At 38.6% G+C, this 17,046-nt stretch overlaps 1 protein-coding gene across 1 annotated transcript in view; it reads left to right on the top strand.

Moving 5' to 3' along the window:
• Window positions 1-17,046, top strand: part of ATP8B4 (ATPase phospholipid transporting 8B4 (putative)) — a 155,048-nt gene that overhangs the window by 88,141 nt on the left and 49,861 nt on the right. Inside the window, exons 9-14 of the mRNA XM_084642237.1 lie at window positions 3,324-3,482; window positions 5,890-5,978; window positions 7,689-7,885; window positions 10,115-10,323; window positions 12,001-12,044; window positions 15,855-16,020. Coding sequence (XP_084498363.1) covers window positions 3,324-3,482; window positions 5,890-5,978; window positions 7,689-7,885; window positions 10,115-10,323; window positions 12,001-12,044; window positions 15,855-16,020 — 864 coding nt within the window. The remainder of the gene's footprint in view (window positions 1-3,323; window positions 3,483-5,889; window positions 5,979-7,688; window positions 7,886-10,114; window positions 10,324-12,000; window positions 12,045-15,854; window positions 16,021-17,046) is intronic.

Raw genomic sequence — 17,046 nt, 5'->3', positions numbered from 1 at the left:
TTCAAAGGGCAGGGGCCATCTTTCCTCTCCTAATGCTCAACTTTAATTCCTGGAAAGCAGTTTTTCCAAAAGATGTCACGATCTTCAAAGAAAAGTGTAGCCTCTCCTCCAAGTTTTTTCTTAGAATAAGTGTACACGGCAAAAGAAAACAAACCAAGCCAAAAACACCTGTGGCAGTGAGTGTCAGAGCTCAGTCTACAGACTTGGGCTGGTGACGCCTATGCTACTGTGCTAAAAATAACTGTGTAGATGTTCAGGCTCAGGCTGGAGGTTGTGTTCCGAAACCCACATCCTTCCTTGGGCTTCAGAGCCCAAACTCCAGCCTGAGCCTGCATGTCTACATGGGTATTCTTAGCACTGTACTGTGAGCTCTGTGAGCCTGAGTCTGTAGACCAGGGCTCTACGACTCACTGCTGTGAGGTGTTTTTTTTGCCTTGTAGTCAAACCTTCTGTAATGGTGTTCCTCCAAAGGATAAGGATTCTCGGCAGGCAAACGTAGAGAAATGGGTCCTAAAAAGCAAAGGGACACAGGAGCTACTTTGTTTAAAAGCAAAGGTATGGTTGTGACATTCCCCTCTGGTGTTATCTGGACCAGTGATCTGTTAGGTCACTCCAATCCTTGACTCTGGGAGCCAGCCTTACCCTGCTCTGCTGTGAGAACCCCCACTCCCTAGCTGTTCATGCATAGTCTCTGGCATGTAAGCTGCTCCCAGCTACTTGCAACCGAATGACACTAGCCAATATCTCTGGTCCCAGACACAACCCTAGGAACCTCTGTCTTGCAGTGTCCAGTTACGCCCACTGGATGCTGCAAGCTTATATGAGTTTGTCAATTTAAAAAAGAAATTGATATGTACCAGGCCTGTTATCTCAAGGGGAGTCTCTGACACACTTCAAACCAAAATCACTGCTTCAGGTAGAATAAACAAACAGATTTATTAACTACAAAGATAAATTTTAAGAGATTATAAATCAAAGCATAACAAGTCAGATTTAGTCAAATGAAATAAAAGCAAAACACATTCTAAGACAGGAGTGGGCAAACTTTTTGGCCCGAGGGCCACATCGGGGTTGTGAAGGCTGTGCCTCCCCAAACAGCCTGGACCTTGCTCCTTATCCACCCCCTCCCACTTCCCGCCCCCTGATAGCCCCGCTCAGAACTCCCGACCCATCCAACCCCTCCCCGCTCCTTGTCCCCTGACCACCCCCTCCCAGGACCCCACCCCATATCCAACACCCTTGCTCCCAGTCCCCTGACTGCCCCGACCCTTATCCACACCCCCGCCCCAACTGCCCCCCGGGACCCCACCCCCTATCCAACCCCCTTGCTCCCCATCCCCTGACCGCCCCCCCACTGAACCTCCGCCTCATCCAACTGCTCCCTGTCCCCTGACTGCCCCCTGGGACCCCCTCCCCACCCCCTTACCATGCCACTCAGAGCAGCAGGAGCTCGCAGCCAGCGGCGCAACGTGCTGAGGCTGCGGGGGAGTGGAGACAGCAGGGGAGGGGCCAGAGTCTAGCCTCCCTGGCCGGGAGCTCAGGGGCTGGGCAGGATGGTCCTGTGGGCCGGATGTGGCCCGCTGGCCATAGTTTGCCCACCTCTGTTCTAAGCTGATCTGAACACTTTCAGTGCCCTTACAAACTTAGATGCTTCTCACACAGGCTGGGCTGGTGGCTTTTCACCTTTGATCAGCGCTTCAGTCGCTTGGTGTGATGTCTGTAGATGTAGGTGGAAGAGACTGGAAGAGCATGGCAAATGTCTCTTCCTTTTATCATTTCCTTTCTTCCCTCCTGGGTTTGGGCTGTTCCCCTCTCCCCCTTCAGAGTCAGGTGAGCATTACTGAGTCTCTCCAAGCAAGGTTGAGTAATTCCCCTGGTGTGGCCTTATGCAGGTGAGTCATTGCAATGTAGTTCCCTTGCTGGACAATGGCTGTTGATGGGTTGTTTGACACCCTGCCCAGGCGTTGGTTATGTTCCTTGCTGTTGCCTCTGGAAAGTTAATATCTGGCTGATTCCCCCAACTTACAGCATGTTTTAGTGGCAACCATACGACACAATTCTCATAACTTCCTATGCATTAATGACACACATATATGGATAGAGAAATGACTTTCAGCAGATCATAACCTTTCCCCTGATACCTTACAAGGCATGCTTTATGTGTAAGATCACAATTATATGAAAATGAGGAATATGGGGGTTACAGCACACTTCCCCAAGGTATAGAATGTCACAATGGTTATTGGTGATCAATTTTTTCTTTCCTTTTCTCGGCCTATTTAATTTTCTGTGGACTTCAACCATAGTTCTTTACCAGTAGCAGAGAACACAGTCTTTCCTCTCTGTGTCAGCTGTCAGTGCTGTTGACCAAAAGATATACACAGAAGAACAGTGCAGGAAGCTTTTTCCTTCCCACCACTCCAAAGATCCAGGTTACCACTTATTTGAGTGTCAGTCTGTAAGGCACTGACATCAATAATTGCCAGTTACTGCAAAACTCCCACAGGGCAGCGCAGTGTGCTAGTTTATACTAGTAGGCCAGATTAACATCAGTATTACTAGGTGTTTCATTAGGGAGAGATCATGTGATCAAGGGCATTGGACTGGGAGTCAAGAGACCTCAGTTAATACTCTGTTTGGCCAGTGATCTGCTGTGTGACCTCTGGCAAAACATTTCAGTTTTTTGTGTCTCTGTTTCCACTTCCACTTTCCGTCTATCTTGCCTGTTTAGATTGTAAACTCTCTGGGGTAGGGACTGTGTCTTATATGATTGTACAGTGCCGAGCACAATGAGGTCCTGATCTCAGTTCAGGCATCTGAGCACTACTGTAAAGAAATAATAAACTTAATAGTATTAATGTATGTAGATACAGAGTGATGTTCTTTCCTAGGTTTTAAATGCCGCTGAATCTCTGATTGCTGTTATATAAAAGAGCTTGCTAGTCTTTCAGCCTGGTGTTCCTACAAATTATTTTGGTATAGCTACCTCTCTCAGGGCTGTGAAAAATCCACACACCCCTGAGAGACATATATTTACTGACCTAACCCCGGGTATAGATCAGCGCCAAGTCAATTTCTGAGAATTCTTCTGTAGACCTAGCTACCAATTCTCGGAGAGGTGGATTACCTACACCAATGGGAGAAGCGCTCTTGTCTTGTAGAAGATTGTGTCTACACTGAAGCACTACAGTGGCGCAGCTGGAGTGTCTGAAGTGTAGACAAGCCTGAAGAGTGTTATCCCAGAAACTGCTAGTTAGTGTAAAATGTTATCCTGGTAAATTGTGTGTGAAAGGGTGATAAGAATTTAATTTTTCACTTTACAGGTGTTGTTGTCTGTGAACCTCCTAACAACAAGCTGGATACATTCACAGGAGTTCTTTTCTGGAAAGATAATAGGTACTCGCTCAGTAATGAAAAGATGCTGTTACGAGGTTGTGTGTTGAGAAACACAGAGTGGTGCTTTGGAATGGTTATTTTTGCAGGTAAGACAAACCTTTATGGATTAACAGCAATTTTAATCCCTAATGTGCTCACATACCAGTACCCTGTATAATGGTTATGTATCATTATGGCTTGGTGTCTATAACAGCTGACATAGATACTCCACATTTAGATAGAGCCTTTAGTCTTAGGATCTCAGAAATATTTTACAAAAGTATATAGGTATAGTTGTCCCCATTTTACAGATGGACTGAAAAACGAGGCATGGAGAGGTTACCTGTCTTGACCAAATGTCACAGTGAGTCACTAGCAGAGGCAGGAGTAGAACTTAAATATCTTGACTCCCTCTTTCCTATTTTAACTAGTAGGTGGTAGCAGGCACTAGCCATCTGAATTTATCTGTATATACAAGCATCTCAGACTTTAGTTGTCCCAGAAGGTGTCAGTGTTCCAAAGTCCTGAACAAAAATGTAATAAATGGATCAGCCTTGCAAAATTGTCATGACTTTACCAACCCAAGCACAAAATGCACTTTCCTGTCCATTTACCATGATGGCTGATGAAAGAGCTAACAATATTTTACTTGCCCAGAGCAAATTGCAAGTAGAATTTTGCAAGAATGCAATAGATGCTCACAAATATATTACAAAATTTCATATGTCCTAGTAATGCAAAGAAACGGAGACAAGGAAAATCCTGGCATTAGGAATGATATAGGAACAGTATAGACAGTGATTAGGTCGGGTAGCTGCAACACATTGGGATGCTGATGTAAAATTGACTACCAAATAAGGTGAATATGGACTTCTATTCCACGTCAACGTATAATGGCTGGGTGAGCGGAGGCAGTTAGGGAAGGCTGACATTATGTTTACACAAAATTTATGTAATACCAAACAAAATGTGTGTATAGATATATAGATAAAAATTGTGTATATTTTAATTTCTTCCTTATTCAACCTTTGTTAGTCCTCGTCATATGTTGTAAGCTCTTTGGTGCATGGACTGTGTCTATATTTGTGTTTATACCTAATGTAATGAATCCCAAATTTGTTAGTCTCTAAGGTGCCACAAGTACTCCTTTTCTTTTTGCGAATACAGACTAACATGGCTGCTACTCTGAAAACAGTTCTTGACTGGACACTCTGGGTACTAACCTATTATACACATTTAATAATAGTAATAATAGAGGGAACCTCAGGATGAATTTAAACTTTAAATATATGTAATGATATATGAGGTAATTACATTCCATGTAGTCAAATTAAGACATTGTGCAAATCAATATCCATGTGACGTGAATCGGAGTCCTTGGTTATACTACAATTATCAATCAAGAAGAATTCACATTTAAAACCCACACCCAAAAAAAGGTATCCCCGCTCTTCCTGGATAATCTTTGCTATGTGTTTACTGCAAATATGTATGTAGAGCACTGGTGGTTTTAAATTCATGGGCAATGCCCAGATGTGTCAAAACACATATATCTGTGCCTAGAATGTAGCCAATACATTGGTTGGGCCAGGTTCATTTGCTCTATAGTTGAGCATGTCCTTGTCCTTAGATTTTTGGAATTAAAAAGGAGCTCAGTTTTGAGGAGCTTTTATGAACTCTCTGGCTTGCCATCAAACAACTGCTTGCTGATGTGCCTTGAGGACCTCTCTCTTCATTCATGTGGATGTTAATACACATTACTTTACACACTCAGTCTCCAGTGACATAAAAGTTGGCTATATTCCATGTAAGCCCGGCAGGGGGATGGGGGGGGGAGTTTGGCTAGAACAACCACACATAATGAGAGGAGACGCTGAGTGCTTGCTTGCTGTGGGCCAGCATTACAGAACTTGTGGAAACTAATGAATGAATAAAATAATAATAATAATTGGCACTTCTGTATCACCTTCCGATTGAGCATCTCAAAGTGCATTACAGATATTAGAAATTTAAGCCCCAGAAACGCCTGCTGAGATAGGTAGGTAAGTATTTCCCCCATTTTATAGATGAGAAAACAGAAGCTCAGAGAGGTGATGTGTAATGAGGTCTCAAAGGAAGTCTGGAGCAGAGGCAAGCGAAGAACACAGAACAGCTTGTTCCTAATTTTGTAGTTTTATGGGAATAAAGTCCTCGAAAATTTCCTCAGTCTGGAATGAAATATTTTTGGAGCAATCAGATTTTAAATTAGATGATGATTTTCACCACCCCAGTCTAACCACCATTCTACAGTGCTGAATATTTTTCAGACTTGATTGCGAAAGCTCAGGAATGCTTTTAGACAATTAAAATATGCAAAATGAGAATAACTCAGTTTTTAGAATTTATTTCTTGCATATGCATTAGAAAAAGTAGCTTCAATATGTGTATTTTTAAAAATTTCAGTAATGTATTTAATAATTTTAGTAAATAATTTATCATGTAATGATTTTAAAAAAGATTTACTTTTTTTTATAGGCCCTGACACTAAATTAATGCAAAACAGTGGTAGAACTAAATTTAAAAGAACAAGCATTGACCGGCTGATGAATACTTTAGTATTATGGGTAAGTTATCGTCAGATCAGGAAAAATCAGTGGGCATTGCATCCACATCATTAATCTACTCTACTAAATTATCATTTCAGATATCATGGAATTATCTGTATCAGTAGATATTTCTGGACAGTGTACGATACCAATATGAAACCTTTGCAGCACAGATACATACATAAGGTTGAAAGAGACACATTTATCCATCTTGAAGACCGTTATCTGTCACTGAGCACCCCTGCATTACAGGAGTATTTACAAGCAGTAGCAATCCGTTGTTCTTTAGGGCAGGATCTTTTCATGAGGCTACTGGTATGGTGAGCTCAAGACAAATGCACAGAAGGTTTTTACAGCAATTTTTCTTATCCCTCACTATCGTTCTGGTTCCTAACCTTCAGTGAGAACAGGATTGTACCCTTCCTGTTAATTTGGTTTTTGTGACAGGTTATCCCCAGGTAGTGAAGATCAGGTGCAGAAATTTGTAACTAGGAACCTTCAGCGGACTGAGTATTTCACTTCTGTGTCAAACTTGGTCTCTACAATTAAAGCTAAGGATATATCCAAATTCCTTATGGTTACTTAGTGAAACAAAATATTGCAGTTTTGGCATAGGCAAACTTCAAAGCTACTACTTTTCTTAAATATTGTGTTTTTGATCATGGGAGAAATTATGGAGTTGCAGAAACTTTTTAACTGAGTAAATCCAAAGATTCATAGATGGGGTTGTGGATGAAGAGAGAAGTTTCCATGTGAGAAATAGTGAAATTTTTCCAACATGGCTAAATACTACTCAGATTTTTAAAGTTATTTATAGCTCTTTGTACCCACATGCTATTAAAATTAATCATTTACCGATGACTTAGAAAAACACATCTTAAACCAAACTTTTATAAGCATGCTCACAGCGAGTGCTCATTCAGGTTTTTGTTATTTATCACAACAATAAAAAAAACCTTTTTGCCAACTCTTCTAATAACTGCACCTATTTGTAGTTTATGTACAATATCAGATTATAATGATGTTGGGCCAGATCCTAAGGTCTTCACTATTGGCTAGATTTGCCTTTAGATCACAGCCCATAGAAAGTAGCAGTGTAGAACTACATCATCTTGGAAGAGCATCAGGAGACATTGTGTCTCAGGAAGACAGGATGGCACCCAGAGCCCCCAACATGCATGGGGAATGTGCATATGGTTACAGTGATTTTATGTGATGCATTGTAAACCCCCTCACACTGCACTGTAACTATCCCATGATCCAGAGCAGAAGGAGATTGATACCTAGCCTCCCTTTGGCTCCAGACTGCAATTTGGCCTCTCCCCTGTGCAAAGCAGGCACACTTGTACATGTATGTACGTACATACACACATGTGCTGTGCATTTGCGAAAGAGTCAGGGGAACGTGGGCTCTGGTTTGTACACAGCCGGTATCTAGACAAACTAAGTAAGGAATGGAGACTAACTGGAGACAAACTAATTATGGACTCAGATTTTGGGCCTTTATTTGGAGCAAAGAACAACAAAGTGAGATTTTCCCCCCAGTTTATTAGCGATGAAATATTCTTTGCTTTGTGTAGTTCTGTTTTGGATCTTAAGCCACCTGTTTACTTAGACTGGGTAATACCAATATGTATCTGTAAGTGAAATGTATAGTTTGCATGTATCCATTTTAGGAAATAGTACACATTTTGAAAAACCTAACCAGCTCTGTTATTCTCATTTCAGATCTTCGGCTTTTTGGTATGTATGGGAATAATTCTGGCAATAGGAAATTCAATATGGGAACATCAGGTTGGGGCCCGTTTCAGAATTTACCTTTATTGGAATGAAGTGATGAACAGTTCTGTATTTTCAGGATTTCTCACATTTTGGTCGTACATTATCATACTCAATTCAGTTGTGCCCATTTCCTTGTATGTGAGGTAAGATGAGATATTATGATTTTATAAAGCATATAAATATTAATAGCTATTTCACCTCAACTTTTTTTCTAAATTGCAATGTCATACTTTATCCCTTTAATTTTTGTGTTTTTAAAACTTGATCTGCTGTATATTTTGTACATAAGAAACGTAAACCTTTTATGGAGATAATGCTTAGAATTGGAGAACAGCACATGCTTGCTTTCTTGCCTTCTTTCTTTCTTGTCTAGAATTCATTGTCATTGAATTATGTTAACTCTTTTGTTTCCTCCTTGCTTTGCTCTCCAACAGCTGACAGGTAAGCAGTGGTGGACATCTGTCACTCCCTGCACCTGACCTTTGGTTTGAGAAATAGCAATGCGTTCATCACCTTTGTGTTATTTTTGTTGTTCATCTTTTCCTCAGAATGTCCTTGATGTGTATATTTAATTTTTTCTTCCTTAAATGTTGAGTCCTTATGTAAAAATTTCTTTTGTTCTCATGCTGAACAAGTTTATTGAGAAGGCATTATTGCTTAACTAAGGTTCCTGTTCACACAATTTTTACATTATTCCAGTACCTCTTAACGTTCAAAAATATGGAAATTAAAATCTACAATGTATATTATATGATGGAATATTATATATATTATATGGGACGGAAGAATCCCATGCACTGTTACAGACTAGGGACCGAATGGCTAGGCAGCAGTTCTGCAGAAAAGGACCTAGGGGTTACAATGGACGAGAAGCTGGATATGAGTCAACAATGTGCCCTTGTTGCCAAGAAGGCTAACGGCATTTTAGGCTGTATAAGTTGGGGCATTGCCAGCAGATCGAGGGATGTGATCATTCCTCTGTATTTGACATTGGTGAGGCCTCATCTGGAGTACTTTGTCCAGTTTTGGGCCCCATACTACAAAAAGGATGTGAAAAAATTGGAAAGAATCCAGCAGAGGGCAACAAAAATGATTAGGGGGCTGGAGCACATGACTTATGAGGAGAGGCTGAGGGAACTGGGATTGTTAAGTCTGCAGAAGAGAAGAATGAGGGGGGATTTGATAGCTGCTTTCAACTACCAGAAGGGGGGTTCCAAAGAGGATGGATCTAGACTGTTCTCAGTGGTACCAGATGACAGAACAAGGAGTAATGGTCTCAAGTTGCAGTGGGGGAGGTTTAGGTTGGATGTTAGGAAAAACTTTTTTCACTAGAAGGGTGGTAAAGCACTGAAATGGGTTACCTAGGGAAGTGGTAGATCTCCTTCCTTAGAGGTTTTCAAGGTCAGGCTTGACAAAGCCCTGGCTGGGATGATTTAGTTGGGGATTGGTCCTGCTTTGAGCAGGCGGTTGGACTAGATGACCTCCTGAGGTCCCTTCCAACCCTGATATTCTATGATTCTATAGCTAATCTCATATTTTCACTTATTAGTCATAAAACCACCATCTTTCGCCTTGCTAATATTGACATTGCAGTTAGACAATTCGTTGGGTAGAAAATTAGCAGAATGATTCAAAATAGTTTTCTGGCTCCTTCGGGCATCAGATCCATGTTAATAAAGAATAAAATGCCAGGATTAGTGGAGGCACAAAGATGACTTAGAGCCATCCCACTCTCCTTCTCAGTTATGCTGACTTGTGCTCCAGTGCATATTAGGATTGAGTCCAACATGCACAGCCTATTGTCAGTACATGTAAGTAGCTCTCACAATTGGAGTCTGTATGCACAATAATGGGGAAATAGAACACTGTGGATCAGCTGTCTAACTGTAATAATCTGTAACTGTATACATTAATAGACAGCCCAGTTGTCAGCTGACCACATGTGGATGGTTTTGAAGATAGACCTCATGTGATCTTTATCTCTAAAAATGCGGGCCTCTACCCAATGAGTGAAAGTAGTAACTACTCATTCATCAAGTATTAACCTGAAAAGACCTAACGTACTTGAATTTAGAATGTTCATATTTTATTCTCAACTGATAATGCTATATCATTTACACAATGATAGAAAACTATGAAGTTTACATACATTTTTAAATGTCAGTGTTCTTACTATGCATGTTACTTCACAGAGGAATTAAAAGTGTGATAGCATTGTATAGAACAGTATAATGTTTACTCTGCATAGCTCTTTTGCTCTGAACTCTAAAGACTGCTTTGATTGAACTCCTGCATTTGATATATTTTCATGTGAAAGGTTTTACGATTCTGAAGAGTGTTTCTGTGTGTGTGGTTTTTTTTTTTTTTCAAAGTGTGGAAGTGATTCGACTTGGACACAGCTACTTTATAAATTGGGATCGTAAAATGTATTACCCCAAAAAAGATACACCTGCTGAGGTTCGGACTACCACACTCAATGAAGAATTAGGACAAATTGAATATATTTTCTCAGACAAAACAGGAACAATCACTCAAAACATAATGACTTTTAACAAATGTTCCATTAATGGAAAAACATACGGTAAGTCAGTGTTTATTAATGTTTTGCCAGTAAAGTTTACTTCTAATTGTGATGTTGTTTAGCTCATTCGCTGATTATTGATGACATTTGTTCATTATGAGCCTTATCCAGCTTCCCTTGAAGTCAGTGTAGAGACTCCAGTCAACTTCTGTAGGCTTTGGATCAGGCTCTATAAAAGAGAAATACTATCTGATGTTGGTGTGATTCCTTAAGTATGTAAATATGGGTTTAGAGATACCTTGTCCATCTTCTGATAATCAAGGGTTTAATGCAGGATTAAAGAATGGAGATAAAACCAGTAGTCATGACATTGTATATATATAAATTAAACATAGGGGGCTTTTTCATGAACTTTCAGGTCATATTACTACCTTCAATGATTTATTGTAATCTTCCCAAAACTGAGTAATATTGTTTTAAATGCATATTCATGATACTTCTTGTACAGGCTGAAAAGTCTTTTATAATATAACTATTTTGTAATAATGTCTGATGTTAGAAAAAAGAAAAGGAGTACTTGTGGCACCTTAGAGACTAACCAATTTATTTGAGCATAAGCTTTCGTGAGCTACAGCGGATGCATACTGTGGAAAGTATTATCCGCTGTAGCTCACGAAAGCTTATGCTCAAATAAATTGGTTAGTCTCTAAGGTGCCACAAGTACTCCTTTTCTTTTTGCGAATACAGACTAACACGGCTGTTACTCTGAAACCTGATGTTAGAAAGTGATTGATTGCCTAGCACCAGGGAGTTGCTGGGCAAATATCCCATGTCTCTGCCAATGCAACAAAATTGTGCCCTGCCACAGGCCTGATACCTAATATTCCAAGTATCTATTTTACAACACTTCTGTAATCTTGAAATCAGTCCCTTAGAGACTAGCTTGAGACCACCAAACTGTGATCTAATTCAAAATTTGAAGCCACGTCTTCAGAGGTGAAAAAGCGTATGCCTTCATTACTGTGCCACTTAACTCTCAGGTTAAAAGACATTGAATAAGTTAAGGTGAAAGGGTGATATGTATATTAGTTGAGTTTTAGACTTATAAATATAGATATAATATAATATAAAAACATGGTATTAAAAATCCTTTAGTGTAAAGTGGTAATTCTTTAAAAACTTGCCAACTGTCTTACAGAATGTTTTAGACTAATAAAATAACTACATTAGTATTTGCTAATATTCTGGGTAGTCTCTGTATAGAGAAGTTTAGGTAATACTACAAATACTAAGGTAATTTTTTCAGCAAGTGAATATTTGTATGTCTCAATTGCATAATAAACACCCCGTATAAAACTTGAGAGCCAGATCCTGAAAATATGCAACAAGTATACTTTATAACCCTTGACTTCTATGGGGTTACTCATGTGAATAAAGTAGATTCTTATGCATAAGTGATAGCAAAATCAAGCCCTAAACAATCAGAATAAATACAATAGCTGGAGGAAAAAATTCAGTGGCATTGTAGACAATAGAATGGAAGCATTTACTTTAAGATAATGTTGGCTGTACCATGATCCACTGCAATATTTTATATTTTTGAATGTTGTTGCAATAAGTGTTTCCTCTTTGATGTCTACCTCCATAGTCTAAAAAAATATGAAAAAGTTATTTCATAAAACTTTAAAACTGGAATTAAATGTCATATTTTATGTTAATTAATTTTGTATTTTGTAGGTGATGTATATGATGACTTTGGCCGGAAAACAGAAATTAATGAGGTATAAATATGACCAAGTTACTAAATATTTAGTATATTGTAATATAGCTTATTTAATCATTAAAATATTTTCAATAGATCAGTAATTTTCAATTAAATATTAATTTTCCCTGAACTTGAAACATGCTGTAGAATAACTTATAGTAAGATGTAGGCAAGAAAAACATGAAATTTCTTTTCCCTCTAGGAGTTTGATTACATTTTAAAATTTACCAAAATAGCTATTCCGAAATAATTATTCCAGAACAGTTATTTCAGTATAAGCACCTGTATGAACATTCTTATTCCAGAATAGCTGTTTTGGTGAACTTCCAAGTGTAGACAAGCCCTTACATCCTCCTTTTATGGCCCTTCTTTCTCTAGGCAGTAGGGCTTAATGCCAATCACACAGCACCAGGTGTAACTTCAAGCAGTACTGTTTCAGGTAATTAAAATCACCTACATTTTGTATGTAACAATCAAATAGAACAATGAGTATTTTGGAGCAGGACTATACTGTGAGTTACTATGATGATGGGAGCCATGTAAGTAGCCAGACTGCTTTGTTTTCACACTCCAAAAGATCAGCTATTACCAAATGCGCAACTACAAAATGGGGAATAACTGGCTAGGCAGTAGTACTGCTGAAGAGGATCTGGGATTATAGTGGAACACGAATCAAATATGAGTCAACAATGTGATGCTGTTGAGAAAAAGGCTAATGTCATTCTAGGGTGTATTAACAGAATTGTTGCATATAAGACACGGGTGATAATTGTCCTGCTCCACTCAGCACTGGGGAGGCCTCAGCTGTAGTCCTGTATCTAATTCTGGGCACCACACTTATGAAAGATGTGGACAAATTGGAGAAAGTCTGGAGGAAAGCAACAAAAATGATACAAAGTTTAGAAAACTTGACCTATGAGGAAAGGTTACAAAGCAGGCATGTTTAGTCTTGAGAAAAGAAGACTGAGGGGGAACCTAATTATAGTTTTCAAATAAGTCAAGGGATGTTAAAAAGAGGACTGTAATCAATTGTTCTCCACGTCCACTGACGACAGGACAAGAAGTAGTGGGCTTAATCTGCAGCAAGGGAGATTTAAATTAGATATTAGGAAAAACTTTCTAACAATAAGGGTAGTTAAGCTGTAGAATAGGCTTCCAAAGGAGTTTGTGGAATCCCTATCATTGAAGTTTTTTAAGACAAGGTTGGACTGAAACCTGTCAGAGATGGTCTAGGTTTATTTGGTCCTGCCTTGACGCAGAAGGCTGGACTCAATGACTTCTCAAGTTTCCTCCATCCCTACATTTGGTTCTGCCTGTACCACTGAAGTCAATAGGAACGGGAACAGACCCTTACATAGCGAAATAGGGACTGATAGAAGTCATATAGCCCAATTAGATTCCATTATTTCTCTGGCTTTATAAGGACTTGGTTGTAGATTTTTTTAGCTAGACAGCAGCAAGATTTGAGAGGGAAGAGTCAGAGTGATATTCTAATCTCATTCACTCTCTTCTGCTGAGCTACATAAAATTAGAAGGGTCACATTTCCTTATTCATTTCTAAATTATTTAGTATTAGCTACACTAAACAAGATTTTTCGGCCCCCCCCCACTATGCAACTAGTATTGACTCCCTGGCATTGTTTGTGTTGCATAGAAGTATAGAAATGTAGTGCTAGAAGTGACCTTGAGAGGTCATCTAGTCCAGCAACACCCCCCCCCCCGCCCTTGTGCTGAGGTAGAACAAAGTATCTGATGTTGTGGGATAGCTAGAAAGTCAATCATTTGACCAGTACTGTTCGCTGTATCTGCAGTGATATGAGTACATTGCCCTTGAACTCTAGTTCATATTAGATTCCGCATCCTTTTCCACATCAGTGACACTGTGGAAAATTATGTAAGGTAGAATTAGACAGGAACATGTTTGTGCTATCATTTGTTACAGCTTCTTTTGTTCCTATTATCTCTACAGAAGTTCTTCATCTGGGTCTTTGAATAGCTTGTTCAGGGGAAGATGCACTACCCCCTCAAATTCAAGATCAGTTTTATTGTGTATAATCACAATGTTTATAGTAGGTGTAACCTCAGTTCTGTGCTTATTAACTTTTTTGGAAATACAGATACATGCTACAATTCCTTGCCCTCTAGTGTTTGGAGGCCCTACAAAAAGGCACAGAAGCTATTAACATGTACTGGAGATAATCCTTAGCTAAACTCAAGAAACCCAGGCTGGGTGCGGGGAGGAATGGAAGAAAATTACTATAAATGTGTAAAAACCTATATATTTGTAATGATACTAACCTCTTTTCGACAGTGCTTTGAAATCTATTGATGAAAAGCTCTGTATCAGTGGTATAATTATTATTATAAAAGGCCATGCCATAACTTCATAAGCTAACCTCCTGATTCCTAGAAACTCATTGTTAGAACACAGTTAGGAATCCTAAGAATAACAAGTCTGCCAGTTACTTAGCTACCATTAATTGAACATGCAGCAGTGATCCTAATCTGAACATAACAAAAAATGGCCAACTTCTTATCTTATTAATTTTAAACTATCCTAACATTCTGATGGACTCTAAACCTGTGTGTATGTTATTTGTTAACTATGAGGTATCTAGATGTGCCCTTGCTTCTGGTTGTTTTGATACTTTTTCTTTTCTTCTGTATATTTCTTTATAATTGGTTTGCATTGAGAAGCTCCTGCTCTGTACTTCTGATATCTTTGTCTTTTCTGTCATTTGTTTTTGTAAAGAAAAAATTACATTTCAGTAAACAAAAACTAAAACTCAAATGAAGCATGTTTCCCTGCCTCTGAAGCTAAAGCAACAGTTCAATTGGCTTTCAGTGGTATTAGGGTTTATATCTTCTTTGCAGGCTAGCCATTAAAAAGGAAAAACAACAAACATTTGATCAATTTTGACTCCAGTAAGCAGAGTGCAGTGACATACATTCTGGAACACAGCAGCCAGCACATTGCATGACAAATTTCCTGCTCTTGTAGTGTCTTAAAATAGACTGCATCGAGCTCCCCTCTGTCTCTAGATGAAAGTGACTGAATATTTCCAGTCCAAATTTACTTCAAAAACACTTTTTCTATGAGATGCCTGCCACAGTAGAAATGATTTTATGACATAATAAGCAACATAACTTGAAAATGTTTGGAAAATGACATCAGGCAGGTACCAATTTTATTCTTAAGAACTGTCCTTACTGATTAAATGGAATAACTGGTTTTGAAATACAAAACAAATAATAGGTTGAAAATGTGTGTATTTACTTCAATGTACTTCAGTCTCAGACTACGCAGCCCATGTCTGCTAGAGTGTTTAACATTTAGCCTTATGTCTGGACTCTGGAGACTTGTTAAAATTGATTAGCTTTTAGGCCCAGCTGCCATCTGTGTCTTTGAAAATATCCCCACCCCTCAACAGTCTTGTTTTAAAAACTTATCTTTTTAATATTAATGTAGCCTTGTCAGTTAAAAAACAAATGTCATTTTTCTGATATTTAACTTTTTTGATGAAAAAGGATACATTACAAAACTGAAGATTAAGGACCACTTTCTTTTGTGCCTGTAGACCAAATACAAGTATTAATTTTCTGTTTTAGATCTTTTTCAACCACTGTCAGTGAGAACAAAAAGGAGTCTTAATTACAAATGCAAAATCCAGATATGTAATTGTGCCATGAAATTAAATTATGCCATTTTACTTTGTGTGGGTTTCTAATATAGTCTCTTAATACAAAAATATCAAAATAAAAGGATCTCAACCATTTAAAATCCTTACTCTTTTAAACGTTGTGTTTGTTTGTTTTTCTCTTGCAGAAAACAGTGCCAGTGGATTTTTCATTCAACCCACTAGCAGATAGAAAATTTCAATTTTATGATCACAGCCTGATTGAATCCATTCAACTAGGAGATGCAATGGTACATGAGTTCTTTAGGTTGCTTTCCCTCTGCCATACAGTCATGCCTGAAGAAAAAAATGCAGGTAAACTACTGAAAAGCTTAGTTATAAGAGATTCTAAATATTTGGTTTCTATAGCACTTTTCTAACTTAAAAAGTATAGGTTAGCCACATTTTTAAAGGAAGAAGTGAGTCAAGAAAGAGCCATAAAAATGTGGATGCAGATCTTGCACCCTTAAAACTCTGGGTACACTGTCAGGTGTTTCTGAGTACAAATTAAGTAATTGCACATGCAAATCTTAGTTGCGTAAGCAAATAACTGATTTTTCTGTTCTCTGACACATGTAAATACCTTTTCATCCTTGAAATTGTCTGATTTCCACAGGGTTCTGTGAGCATAGCATTGGCATACACTGTTTGTATTGGCTTACTTGTTATGCTGGCCCCTAATTTAGTTCAGGCAATTTTGCCTGGGGGAGTGATAGTGCACATAGGTGCATGTGCAAAATTAGAGGCCAGGTGGATCTTCATTAAAAGTTAGTCTTTTTTAAGTCTTCCCACAAAAGAGAGGGAAGTAAGATTATTTCATCTCTTTAGAGTATTGCATACAATTATTTTTGTTTCCACTTGATTATTGTGCCTTTTAGTATTGGTTTGGATATTTTTATAAGTGTAATATATGGTACATATCTTGGATGAGCCATATAGTTCAGGTGTGTGAGCACAAATTGTGTATAATCTTGGTCTGGAAGTGTTGACAATATTTTCAGCTTGCAAACTGTTACAATTCTGAAATCGAAAATTAGGAAGCCTTTAAACAATGTTAGCTATATCATGTGTTATTCATGAAGAGAGGCTAGTCTTACTATAATTCCTCATTTTTGTAAAAATCCCCTTCATGATCCAAGAATTGGGAGTTCCACTGTATCACTAGGGCCCTACCAAATTCAGCATCCATTTTGGTCAATTTCATAGTCATAGGATTAAAAAAATCGTAAATTTCATGATTTCACAAAAAGAAAAGGAGGACTTGTGGCACCTTAGAAACTAACAAATTTATTTGAGCGTAAGCTTTCATGAGCGACAGCTCACTTCATCGGACGCATGCCT

Source organism: Lepidochelys olivacea (assembly GCF_965140295.1).
Source record: "Lepidochelys olivacea isolate rLepOli2 genome assembly, chromosome: 10".
NCBI classification, from domain to species: domain Eukaryota; kingdom Metazoa; phylum Chordata; order Testudines; family Cheloniidae; genus Lepidochelys; species Lepidochelys olivacea.
The sequence above is the reverse complement of the archived record's forward strand: the minus strand, read 5'-3'. Positions and strand labels throughout refer to the sequence as shown.